This window comes from Drosophila simulans, chromosome 3L (genome assembly GCF_016746395.2).
Source record: "Drosophila simulans strain w501 chromosome 3L, Prin_Dsim_3.1, whole genome shotgun sequence".
Taxonomy (NCBI): domain Eukaryota; kingdom Metazoa; phylum Arthropoda; class Insecta; order Diptera; family Drosophilidae; genus Drosophila; species Drosophila simulans.
Genome location: NC_052522.2, coordinates 4432928 through 4445290, shown reverse-complemented (window position 1 = coordinate 4445290; position 12363 = coordinate 4432928). Strand labels below are relative to the sequence as shown.

The 12363-nt window shown below is 44.2% G+C and overlaps 2 protein-coding genes across 3 annotated transcripts; both read left to right on the top strand.

The window, feature by feature from the left end:
• Positions 1-2154: 2154 nt before the first annotated feature.
• On the top strand, positions 2155-8955 carry LOC6736793 (neurotrophin 1). Of its 2 annotated transcripts, XM_016170200.3 has the most exons (7): positions 2156-2576; positions 4714-5219; positions 5326-6230; positions 6455-6586; positions 6937-7083; positions 7151-7724; positions 7816-8354. In XM_016170200.3, the coding sequence occupies exons 2-7, from the start codon at positions 4764-4766 to the stop codon at positions 8260-8262; spliced, it is 2661 nt and encodes an 886-aa protein (XP_016030438.1). In that variant the 5' UTR covers positions 2156-2576; positions 4714-4763; the 3' UTR covers positions 8263-8354. The 2 variants fall into 2 exon arrangements, with proteins under 2 accessions (XP_016030437.1, XP_016030438.1); XM_016170199.3 differs by having other exon boundaries at positions 2155-2576; positions 7151-8955.
• A 1017-nt stretch (positions 8956-9972) lies between these two features.
• LOC6736792 lies at positions 9973-11602 on the top strand. The gene has a single exon (XM_002083612.3). The coding sequence runs from the start codon at positions 10064-10066 to the stop codon at positions 11525-11527; it is 1464 nt and encodes a 487-aa protein (XP_002083648.1). The 5' UTR covers positions 9973-10063; the 3' UTR covers positions 11528-11602.
• The last annotated feature ends 761 nt before the right edge of the window (positions 11603-12363 follow it).

Here is a 12363-nt window from a genome sequence, read left to right as displayed (position 1 = left end):
TTTTAATGATTATGCTGTATTAAATTTTATGTAAGATTGGATATCTGTTAAGCTTACATGGTGAATCCAGAGTGTAAGCTTTTCTGTTAATGCATGTTATCATGTTAACTTTTATTTAAGCTTTCAACTTTTTCGTTAGGTCTGGCTTCTTTTTACAAGTTCCAAAGAACTGGTTCAAAATAACTGAGCGCGCAATTCGAAATGAAAAGATATATCTTACAACAATAAAAACACTTAATTTTGTTTTTATCAATATTTTGATATTTTATAATTTAATAAAATACATACATAGACCTACCATTTGAAATAAAATAAAAAATTAGAGATATTATTTGCTTTATGAAATAAAGTCTCAATCTTGAACTTATTAAAAGTTTTAATAGGCCTTTTCCACAAGCTTTAAATAAATGATTGCTTGATATATTTTTATATTTTATGTAAATCATCTGCGGGTACTTTACAAATTTAAAAGTGGTAAAAGACAGATGACTAAATTAAAAACCGGAATTGTTTTGGCCGAAGAGTTTTCATCGGACAAGAATAAGAGGCGTAGGAATGCATAATTATAACTCACACGGCGTGTTTTTCGAATATTAAACTTAAAAGCGAACTTAAAAGGCAAACCTGATTATTTTCAATGTCAATGTTTTTATGCATTCGATAAATATTCCAAAAGCTAGTGACTATACAAGATGCAGGCTAAACAATCCCCAGATGAAATTACCAGACTGCGGGGCTAGGTAATATTTCACTACCGGACCGGAACACAAACATACCCAAATAAAGAAATAAATACAAAATAAAAATTTAATGTGCAAATTAGCCAAGTGCATCGCCAAGTTTTATGGTCAGCAAGTTGGCCAACCGGGATGAACGCCGGTAGCGGAAAATCTAGCGAATTGCAACGATATGCGCAAGTAAAAACCATGGATAACCGAGTGCAACAAAGTTGAGTGAGTGGAGGACACTTTCGGCCATGGTTGCTTGATTGATGACGCTGCAATTAAACACACGGCCAGCGATGCGGTAATGTCGACAAATGGACATTAAGATAAAATGCGTAGAGGCTGGAAAACATTGCGTGCTCGTGAAAATGAAATGAAAATTCAGCTGTTGCCGTTTTGCCGCTGTGGTTACCAATGAAAGTGTGAAGAAAATGCTCTTTAAGTGGTCATTGAAAGTGCCACAGAAGCCGGAGGGAGGATACACTTGCCACTGCCCTGGAGCAGTTAAGCCGATAGTTTATGGACCCAACCAATGATGAAGAAATAACAATAAAGCGCAAAAAAGCGAAACGTCAAAATCACGAAAAGTCGTTATTAGACGCAACTCACAGTCATTGCACAGTGGGATGCAAAACGATAAAAGGTAATTAACTAGGAATATTTGAAACATAAAAGCAATTTTTCATCATGCCATATGCATAGTTTACGAACATACAAAAAAATTATTCCAATCTTTAATCTTCCTTTCGATTTTAATAATGCTAACCTTAATATTATAAAACATATGTTTGGTTATGATTTAGAAAATATTTTAAATAGTTTACACGGGTGTCAACTCTTTTATTTGCACGACTATATTTTGTCCCACTGTTCGGTGCCTGAAAAATAGGCGGAGGCGCTAACCACCTGCCCAAAGTTGCTACCGAGGGCTTTTGTTTTGAAAAACGAAAGTGCCGTGGCTGGAAATTAATTTTCTTTCCTTAACTTTAGGGGCTGACCCTCGCGGGCGGCCGTAACGCCTGATGAAGTGGTCAAAGTGGTTTTCGTGGCTAATGATGCCGATAGAAAGCAGTTTAGATACGCCGTTTTGCATGCTTCCGTTTTGGACAAATCGCTTCCTGACCCAGTGCCAAAACAAATGACTGAAGACACGAACTGGGCAGACGAGGCTGCTACACAGTTTTAAATATAGGCAAACTTCCGCTCTAAACGTTAATCAATTTCACATGTATGGATATGCAAATGTGAGCCAACTAACGGTTCAATGAACTTGCGAACTGCACAAGAAATGCAATTTGCCGATGCACATTTTTAATGCACAAACACGCACCTAAGTTGGATTTACTGCAATGGGTCCAGAACGCCAACTGAGCCAAAGTCGCCGCAGCAGCAGCAGCAACAGAAACCGCAGCAGCAGCAGCAAGCGCGGTAGGTAAGGAAGCAGTAAGCAGCAGTTGAGGCAGCAAATCAGTCTGCGGCGAGTGTTGAAAGCGTTCAGACGTAGCAGGCGGAAAATAAAAAGCTGGCTCAAAAGCAAAACGAAGGTGAATGCCAAGCGGACAGACTCAAGAAGTGTGGCAAAGTAGAAATTTCTGTTAATTAAGGCGCGTGTGAAAAGTGTGAAAATCAGCATACAGACAGCTGAAAATCAGCGAAGGCGGCAGCCACAGAGCCTATAAAAGTGAAAATTATCTATGCAAAGTGGAGTGGAATGGAAACTCGGTTCTTGCGCCGCAACAGGAAATAAACAGTGATCAAGCTAAATACGTATATCGAAGCTCAGAAGACTGGAGAAGGGAGAGGCTTGGAGAACTAAAAAAGAACAGTGGACTGAAGACAAGCTGATCTGAGGTGATTTCTGAAGCTCTGCTTTAGCTTTATAAATTAATCATAAAAAACTAGAGCGCAAAGCGGAGAACAAGAAACAAAATCGAAATTGGAATTTTAAAATAGCATTTCATTTGTGAGTGTATTTTAGCCAAATATGTGAAATGGAAACAACTTTCTAAATGAACGAAAACAAAAAAGCGCTTACACCCAACAACGATAACAACAACGACGCACAAAAATTTGAATTCTTTTTATTCTTTACGCCCGAGGAAATTGTGTCAGTCAGCGCTGGTTAAGGTGTGCGTGTGTGTTCGTTTATTGATATGAGTTGCCGCTTTTCGGCGGTCGTCAAGTTTGTGTCTTAAGTCTTTCGTTTAGGGCCTGGTAAATTGGTTGGGAATTTATATGTCAGTTCGGATGGCGATGAAGATATTGATCCCCGATCAGTCCAACACAGCTCGACAGCTGTTGGTGGTTAGTGGTTCAGCGGGTTCGCTTACTAGGTTAGTCGGTTAGCACCTAGTTGCTTCTGAGGCTGCTTAGTCTGCTTAGTAGGATTCTGCGGAGATTGTCAGTGCGACTTTCTTGCTTTGCGCTTCGCTTTCAGATGTTTCTCCTCCCATTTGCAGCGCTTTAATTTGTTTTCTTCAATTCGTCTCGTTTGTTTTTTTGCCTTTTTTATTTTTTGACTGGCCCCGTTTCGTTGTCTGCGCAACGCACGCAAATTACAAGTTAATTAAAGTGGCCAAAGAATTTGCCGAGAGATCGCATGCAAGCGGAGTGCAGCATCTTCAAATGCAACCCATTGCCATTCCCATTTTCGTCTGTAATTTGTATCTGCTTTCTTGCAAATGGCACCCACGCGAAATTACTGGGATGCCTGGGAACCGAAATAATGGTTGGCATATATGGGAAACGGCTGCGACTTATTGGCTTAATTTGATTTATCGTACTATGCCGCTTTCCCAGCGTCAAAAAAGTATCTATACGTATATGCAAAGGCCACACAAAAACCAGAAGCGCCGCCATCTCTCCCCCTTTCGTAGGATCCATTAGCGGGGTCTTCTGCGCGCAGGTGTGCGAGATAAATTAAAGACATCGAGCCTGCCTGCATCTTGACAACGGCAGCATCCTCACGTTCGTGCATCGCAAACTGTGCGCATCATTTCATTCAATTATTTGCCTTGCCTTGGGTGCCCGAAGAGACGTGAATCGCTGGCCAATCTTCTCTAGCCCACGTCCGCCATAAGTTTTCATGCTGGCCTTGGCTGCCTTTTCTAAACTGTCAACTGTTTGCCGCTGCTGCAGCCAAATTTTCACTTTTCATCTGCACAAAAGGTCAAAACATCGATGCAGCTGGTATAGCCATTGCCTCGGAGGAGTTTTCCTGGCTTGGGTGTTGTTAGCATTCAGATTTGTCGGCTCCTTGGGGTAGCCGACTATATAAATAACGAACAAAATGAAAGAAAGACTTTCCTTTGTGCTGAACACATTTGCATAGACAAGAAGAGAAAACCAAGTTCATAGAGGGAAGAGCTCTTTTAGCCTGACAAATGTCTTCATCATGATGATAGGAAGTTAAAGCGCAGTCAAATCAATCACCCGACCTTTGGATGGCATGCCTTATTACCGCAAAACCGCCAGTTTAGTCAGGAGTCATAACCCCGTGCGCGAAAATACCCATTAAGATGGTAAAAATAGCAACAACCAGAGCAGCTTCGGTGCTTCACGCCTTGTTGGGCAGTCAACTGAGATGACAGTGAAGATCATGATGACGACGCCGATGGCTGAGTGCGATTACCTAAAGCCGGAGACGACTGTGCTGCTGTAATAGCCTGGCCAAGATGACTATTATGACTCTTGCTGCACGGTCGTAATAGTTTACGCTCATGTTAATGACTCTTGCTTTCGATGGAAAGCCAAAAAATATGAATGGTTTTGAATTTGCCAAGACAAATTGAACACGTCTAAGAATAAATCATAAACTGTTGTTTTTTTGAAAGCGTGCGAGTGTCGTCTGGGGTGAACTCTAGTCATAAATAAACAATTAACAAGACGTCATTGTTTCTTCTGATATTTCGGAAAATTAAATCCAACTTAATAACCAGCAGTGACCGCCCCCTTGCTTTAACTTTCCTTTGCCTTTTGTCATTCGCAGACGGCTGTTGCAATTAAAAACAAAGCCAAGAAAATAACGCCAGAGTGAAAATGAAAGCTGGCCGCGCCTTCGGCTGCCTTTTCTGGGCCCTGCTCTATTGTGTGCTCTATCTGGATCTGGTCAGTGGGAACTCCGCCGACGATGAGCTGATGGACTTTGATTTTGCGGATTCAAATGATGCTGCTACGGAGAACTGGCAGCTGGATGATCTGGAGGAGGCAAAAAAGGCGGAGCAGGCCGAAAAGAAGTTGGAGTCCAATATGCTGGACTTTAGCGTCGATCTGGATGAACCGGAGCCGGAGAAACAATTGCCACCTTTCGACTGGCGGGAAAGGGTTTTAAGGAACGCTCTGGCCAAAGCCTTGGCGGATGAGGGATTGCGCCAGAAGTTCGCCGAAGTGTTGCCCATTTTAAGAATGCTATCTTCTCAACAACGACTGGCTCTTTCCGCATTGATCTCGGCTCAGATGAATGCAAAAAAGGGGCACGAACTTAAGTTTGAACAGGTGTGTTTGGGAACGTCTTTAAAAATATATTCTTTTACATTACATTACATTAATATATATCTTTATAGTATCTATAACTGGCTAATGATTTTTCTAATTTAATCAGGTTCGCATGATGTTTGGCAATGACAAAAAGCTGCTTCTGCCCATAGTGTTCGACATCGCAAATCTCATAAAGAGCTCTACCCGCAAGTACATCAATCTGGGTTCTGATCTGGCTTCATCTGCCCTTTTCCATACTCCCATCAATCGTCGTGAAGATGATTTGACTCCAGAAGAGTCCCAACAGGATGACCAAGTGGGCACCATTGCTGTAGAAGTTGAGCCAAAGAAGGTTTCTACTGAGGAGGTGCAATCGGAATCTCTAGAGGACTTCTTTGATGAGATGGGATCAGAAGTGCTTGATCCTCAGATGATCAATGAGGCCCTGACGGGTGATCTTCATGATAACAAAACTAAGTATCTTAAACCAGAAAATCATGGGCAAAGAGTTCGACGATCGGCAAACGAGTTTGTTCACAAATTGACCCGATCCGTGCCTGCTTCTGTGACCGAGCAGCAACTTTTGGGTGGCATTGCTGGACGTACCATCAAGCTGAATACTACAGCTTTTCAACAGCCAAGTAGCCAGGAGGAGGAGAAGATGGCCTCCGCCAACGGTGACCAGTCATACTCTGAGGTGGAGGATCTGGCTTTTGCAGGTCTTAATGGCACGGAAATCCCCCTGAGCGCTGATGCGCGATTAGATCTGGAAAGAAACAGCGCCGAGGAGACTGAGGAACCACTACCAAGTCCAGAGGAACTCATCGCTGGACCACGATACCGACTGGGGAAAAGACCACTGCCTGGTCAAAAATCAGGAGCACCCATCAAACGAAAAAGAGTCACATCCTCCGTGAGGGGAAGACCCAAGACCGCCGCCAGTTCACATAAGCCCGTGGTTACACCACCCAACAAGAAATGCGAACGATTCACCAGCAACATGTGCATCCGCACCGACGACTATCCGCTGTAAGATTCCCGTAGCTAGTTGGTGAGCGGTACTCCCAGGGTCCTGGTTCCGGTCCATAGTCCTTAGCTCTAGTTTAGTCCGAATTTTAGCCATAATAAAACTTTAATTTATGAATCACACTTGCCCAACTTTCCCTTGCACTTATGCTTAGCTATTGGTTTTGGTTAGAGTTGTTGAATGAAGTCTACCGCTGGAAACTGCATATATTATTTTGAAATCTTAGTGAACAGATCATGGGCAGCATTAGGCGTCACAAAAACGCCATGTCCGCCCTTTTGGCCGAGTTCTACGATAAGCCCAATAACAATCTGGAGTTCAGTGATGACTTCGATGACTTCAGCCTGAGCAAAAAGAGGTAAGTGGAAAATGAGCGGTCGCCTGAGAAACCATATTTTATTTACTCAGTCAATAAATTTTATAACTTACTTTTGATCATTTCGAAATTGTATATTGAAGTTGTCTTTGAATCGTAAAATCATAGGCCACAGAAAGCCATTTTCCCCCAAAGTTATTATAATAAAATAATATTTTAGGTCAAACAGTTTTTATTATACCTTCAGCAGTTAAATTGACATTATATTTCGTGAACCAATGGGAAAACAACGTTTAGAGTAAAGGAAGAAGTTTTGAAGAAACCAATTTAAAAGCTAAATGCTCGATGGTAAATTTTGTTAAAATATTTTATTTTCTTTATTCACATTAAAGGCGTGAAGACGAAGGCAGCGCAGGTGGGATGTGCCAGAGCGTGGTACGTTATGCCCGACCCCAGAAGGCCAAGTCCGCTTCAGGAGAATGGAAGTACATAGTGAACACTGGTCAGCACACGCAAACCTTAAGATTGGAAAAATGCAGGTGGGTGAAAATAATTTTTCACTTGAATAACATGGCATTAACTTGTAATCTTTCCATTTATACACAGTAATCCCGGCGAGAGTTGTTCCTACTTGGCGCAGACTTACCGTTCGCACTGCTCGCAGGTGTATAACTATCATCGTCTGCTGAGTTGGGACAAAGTGCGTGGTCTCCATGTGGATATTTTCAAGGTGCCCACCTGTTGCTCCTGCCAAGTAGATGGTTATCGCCAGCAGTTTCCACCGCTCTCCTCCATTCAAGCCAAAGATTACTCTCCCCAATCTCCTGTCATAAACCATAATCATAATGGGTATAGTACCATAAACGAGGAGGATCTGGACTATGCCGAAGAGAGCGAGGAGGACGAACTGGGTCTTCGATATCCCTCTTTCAACAATCGGGAGACAAATGAGCTGTATTCCAGCAGTAACAAGGTACGCGTAAAGCTGCCTGGTATTAGCACCAGTGTGGGTCCGTATCTCAGTCCCCCTGATGATGACGAAGATCGCTATGGCGGATACAAGAGCTCCAGTTCCAGTTCCAAGAAGTATTACAGCCAGGTGAGCCGCCGGCGGCCGCAGCATTCAGAGGCGCGTCTGGACTTGGATTTGGCGCCAAGCGAGACGCACTCGGACCAAGAGGTAAACCTATTCGCTGGCCCACCAAACGGCGGTGCAGAGAAGCCGCGTATCCCGCTGAATCGCAAGCGTATTTATGCCTCCACCCACACAGCCCCCACCTCCGCAACATCATCAGCATCATCATCTTCAGTACCATCGCCCGCAGGAGGAGCTGCCGTCCGCCTACGATTTCCACAGACCACAAGTCTACCAGCCCGAACGGGAACAGCTGCCCTTGGTCCGGGATCCGGCTTTGTCTCCGGTTTCAGCGGTAGTTCCGGCCTCTCCAGCGCTGCCCCTGCCCATGCCGCCCATGCCCATCAAGCAGGTGCCATCGCACCACCAGTCGCACCACCAACAGCAGCACCACCATCTTCACCAGTCAACCGGCAAGGTGGCAGCAAGTCGCGACCCCGCTTCTATGCACCACCAGCCACCGCGACGACCAACACAGCAGTGGTTACCGGGTCAGCGTCGTCCCTTTCGACCGAGCGCACCACTCAGTGGGAGCGGGATCAGTCGACGGCACTACCACAACCGCCGGCAGTCTATCCAGTGAGCTCGATCTTCCCCAGCGGTGGTGGCAGCGAGATGTCGGGCAAGAGGATTAACTATAACTACCATCCCATTATCGATTTCTTCGAGAAGAATCGCAAGGCGGAGGCGGCGGCTACAGTCAGTTCCATGGCAGAAGAGTCGCGCATAGTGGAGCAGCGTATATTCCCACAGAATTCCCCCAAATCTCAACAGAATGGCATGGGCTTGGGCATGGAGACAATCACTGGAGTTTATCAACATCCCATTCCGGTGCCCAAAACGCACGAGAGGCGTATGGGTTACCGGGCACATAACGGTGGCGCGGGTGGTCCAGGTGCTGTGGGTGGTGGTGCTGGTTTCGCTAGCGATAACGCCTGGCTGCCCATGGTTGTGGAGTAGCTTAAGTCGCATGAGTCCATCAAAATCAAAGTCCTTAAATCCCCGAAATCTAACGTATTAACGCCGATGCCCTAGCTCGTAGTCTCTGCCTTTCTCGCCAGGAGCCTAATCTTGTAGTTTGTCTACCTGGCTCCCAATCTCAACCCCATTTACCCCAAGCCCACTCTAATGTTTAACCAACTATGTTTATTTATTTATTTATTTTGTAGTGTGTAGTGCAAAGATTAAGAGACGACCTCGTTTTTGGGGGAGGTCAAAAGCTTGGTTGGCTTGTCACGAGAGTTCTAGCAATAAATATAATTTATTGAAATCTAAACAAGTGTTTGTTTCTTTAAAAAATGTGTCGAGTTTACTTTTACGCTCACTGTACTTCTGTTAACACAGAAGCTAACAGAAAAACTATTATAGCATCTTTTAGGCGCCTTTTAAAATTCTGACTTCTGTTAACAAAACAGGCATGCGCAACAGCATTGCCATTAAAAGAGCTGTTCCGTTTTATTGATAATTGAAGCTCTAAAAGCTTGCATCTTAATTAAGTTTTAAAGATTGGAAAAAGATTTAAATACAATTATTTGCAATGAACAGTAAAAATTCAATTAATTATAACGATACCCACGTGCTTTGAGGAGTCGAAGAATTTAGTAAATTCACAAACAAAAACAAAACTTTATTTTCCACGCACAAAAATTCTCATGAATATATTTATTTCTATTAGATATTCCCATAGAATACCAAAGTCTGCATAAATCATTCCCATCGAAAGACCGCATTATTCCCCATATTTTTAAAATACCCAAATTAAATGGACAGTGCATAAATTAATTCACCGTTCGCTCTGCCTTTCGCCCAAATGACACAAATACCATATCAGTGGCTTTCGGCGAAGTTCAAGTTGAGGGTCAAGTGGCGGGCACTAATGAAATTCGAGACTGCGAAAATAAAAACACTTACCCACACGATCGAAAACCGAATTCAAGACAGAAACTAGTTTCTGCACAGCAACCAGAAAGTTGCAATGTGCCAAGCCATCGTTGTGGCGTATGCAAAGTGGGTTTCTAAAGCGAAACACGGCTTGAGCCCGACTTTGACCAGTTATAACATTGGACGTTGAACGTTGCAACTTGCAACTGGCAGCTACTTGCAACGTCACTTCGGCTGGCCAGATTCGCTTTCATTTGCGGCCGAAGCTAACAAACGGCCGATGACGACGACGATGACGACTTCAAAAACATCTATCTCGTCACGAAAGAAAGAAAGAAAGGCTCGTGGCGCGGTGATCAAACTGGAAAATTGGAAAAACGGCGAGGAAATTTTATAAAGCCACAATGATAGCACACTTACTGCACAGTTGTCGGTTGGCCGTCGAACGCGAAAGTGAAAAGTTGCATTTCCCCCGACCTTGGGATAGTGAGAGTAAAAGTGCAATGGCTGTGCTAAGGACATACCTTTTGCTCCTCTTCTATCTGCAACTAAGCCAGGGGATAAAAGTGGATAGTGGAAGCAAGGAAGGAGATTCCAGTAGCACTCCAAGTCCTCCTCTTTATAGGGTATCAAAGCCCGAGCACAAGAAACCGGAGAACAGGGTTCCCCCGCATTTGCAGGACATACGTCCTGGTTACGTCGATGATGATGCGGGAGATGTGATCAGGATTATTGAGCCTCCTCAGCACTTTCAGCAGCTGAAACGTCTGCGTCAACGGCAGCCTTCCAATCCACCGGTGGTTTGGGAGCAACCGCGGAAATTGGCCACCAATAGGGTGAAAATCATGCCCCAAGGAGACCTCCTCACGCAGGAAACCCAGATACAAAATGGTCCTAATCAGCTACAAATACCCATGGAAATCTTGGCGTCCGTGCGGAAAACAGAGCGTCTATTGCAGCGGCAAAGACAAAAGGCAAAGTTTCCGCTGGTAAGACAACGACATATCCAGCGACAAAGTCATACTTTAATAGCCCAAAAGGCCCTGGAACAGCAGCTTTACCATCGAAGCCAGCAGCAAAGGCTAAAAGCAGTGTTAAGTCGCAATCAGGAGCTAAAGAGAAGTAAAAGAAACAGAAGGGATGTGCCTGGAAAGTCAAGGGAACCGTATGATGTACAAAAGGGCCTGAAGTTGGTGGCTCACATTGGGGATCTACTCAAAAATGCCACACAATATCTACCCGACGAGGGCGTCCCCAATGAGGTGAAAAGGTCACCAACTTGCAGCAATGCAACCAATTGCGACAATCGGCGACGTCGCCAAAGACTTTTCAAACAGCAGGCCAAGTCAGCCGAGCGGGAAAAATTAAAGGAGAGGCGGCGCAACTTCCGGAATAAAGAGGCAACAACCACAACAGCACCAACAACCAAGGCGACAACGACGACAACAACAACCACTGGCAAATCAGTGTTTTCAAGTGCCAATTCACTTGCGGAAACTTCCGCAACTCCGCTGGCCAGTCGCCTGGTGAATTCACGCAAATCCAAATCCAAATCGCCAAATAACAACCGCAATAGCAACTGGGGCCGCAGCGATGACTCCATACTCTATGCGGATGTAATGACAAATATACGCAACTTGTGGCAGGAGCACGATCAGTTGGCGGGACCGAAGTTTATTGCACCTGACGAGGTGGCCAACAACACGGACTATCGCGCCTTGGACGTGTATCTCAAGCAGCTGGATGATTTGGCCAAAAAGCTGCCCACTGCGGCTCCCATTAGTGGTCTGAATAAGGAGGAGCTGCAGCGAGCCACGCCCACGCCCAGTTGGTACTTGATAAACTCAGAGGGAGGCATCTTTGAGACTCGGCTGGATAGTCAAACCAAACCCTCGTCGTCACTATTCCATCGCTTCCCCGACATGCCCAATCAAAATCAAAGTGTGTCCACATTGGACTTGGAGTAGTTTCTGCTCTTGAAGTTTTAAGATAGTTGTTAATTATTTATTTACAAAGAATAAAGTATTATGAAAATTTCTAAATGGCATTTACTTTAATTTTAATTAAATGCAACTTTTATAATTATTAAGTTATTTACAAGTAGTTAACATATTAACCCTGCAACTCTTCGCCCCAACTCCTTCAATGCTACATCTCTGGCGGATTCTTGGTGGCCAACGAAGCATTTAGCTCCGCTAATTACAACAACTCCCAACTCTCAAGTCACAAGTTCTTGGCTAATGCGGCAATTTAGATAAGCCCTAGCTGGCAATTAGCCCCGAGCTTGAATCCAAGCTGCCAAACGTGCGAAACGCATTGTCCCAAGCCCTGACCCCGCCAGACATGCAAAGTTGTGAGAAGATTTTCGGCAATTAGGCAGGTACATGGAAATTGAGTGGCTCAGATGAAGCGGAAGAAAATCAACCTGACCTCTCTTACACGGGAAATATGTAGATCTGTCGGATCTCTCACTCAGATAATGCTAGTTTTGGTTTCTGATCTACGTAGTTTTGCGGGGATCCCATCTCTATTCTTGGAACATTTTCATTTCCACAATCGTTCTTTTTGGCTACTAAACCTAGTCTGACGTTTTGGGCGGCGTTTTTTTTTATGGGATTAGAATGTTGTCCGGCCACTTTGACTAAGAATTATTTAATTTATAGAGCGTGTGTTGGGTTTTTATGGTTATTATTTGGTGTGTTGGCGGGACGAGCGATAAATTAGAGTGGATCGATAGCGAAGAGTAGAGAAATCGGTCTACATTATGTAAGCAAATTTCTGGCCTTTAAAGAAAAGAAGAGGG

Excerpts from the sequence above, each read along its gene's own strand:
- LOC6736793 (XM_016170199.3), top strand. The coding sequence starts at position 4,764 with ATGAAAGCTGGCCGCGCCTTCGGCTGCCTTTTCTGGGCCCTGCTCTAT. Across the intron at positions 6,587-6,936 it reads TTCAGCCTGAGCAAAAAGAG|GCGTGAAGACGAAGGCAGCG; the intron begins GTAAGTGGAAAA and ends TTCACATTAAAG. Across the intron at positions 7,084-7,150 it reads TTAAGATTGGAAAAATGCAG|TAATCCCGGCGAGAGTTGTT; the intron begins GTGGGTGAAAAT and ends ATTTATACACAG.
- LOC6736792 (XM_002083612.3), top strand. The coding sequence starts at position 10,064 with ATGGCTGTGCTAAGGACATACCTTTTGCTCCTCTTCTATCTGCAACTA.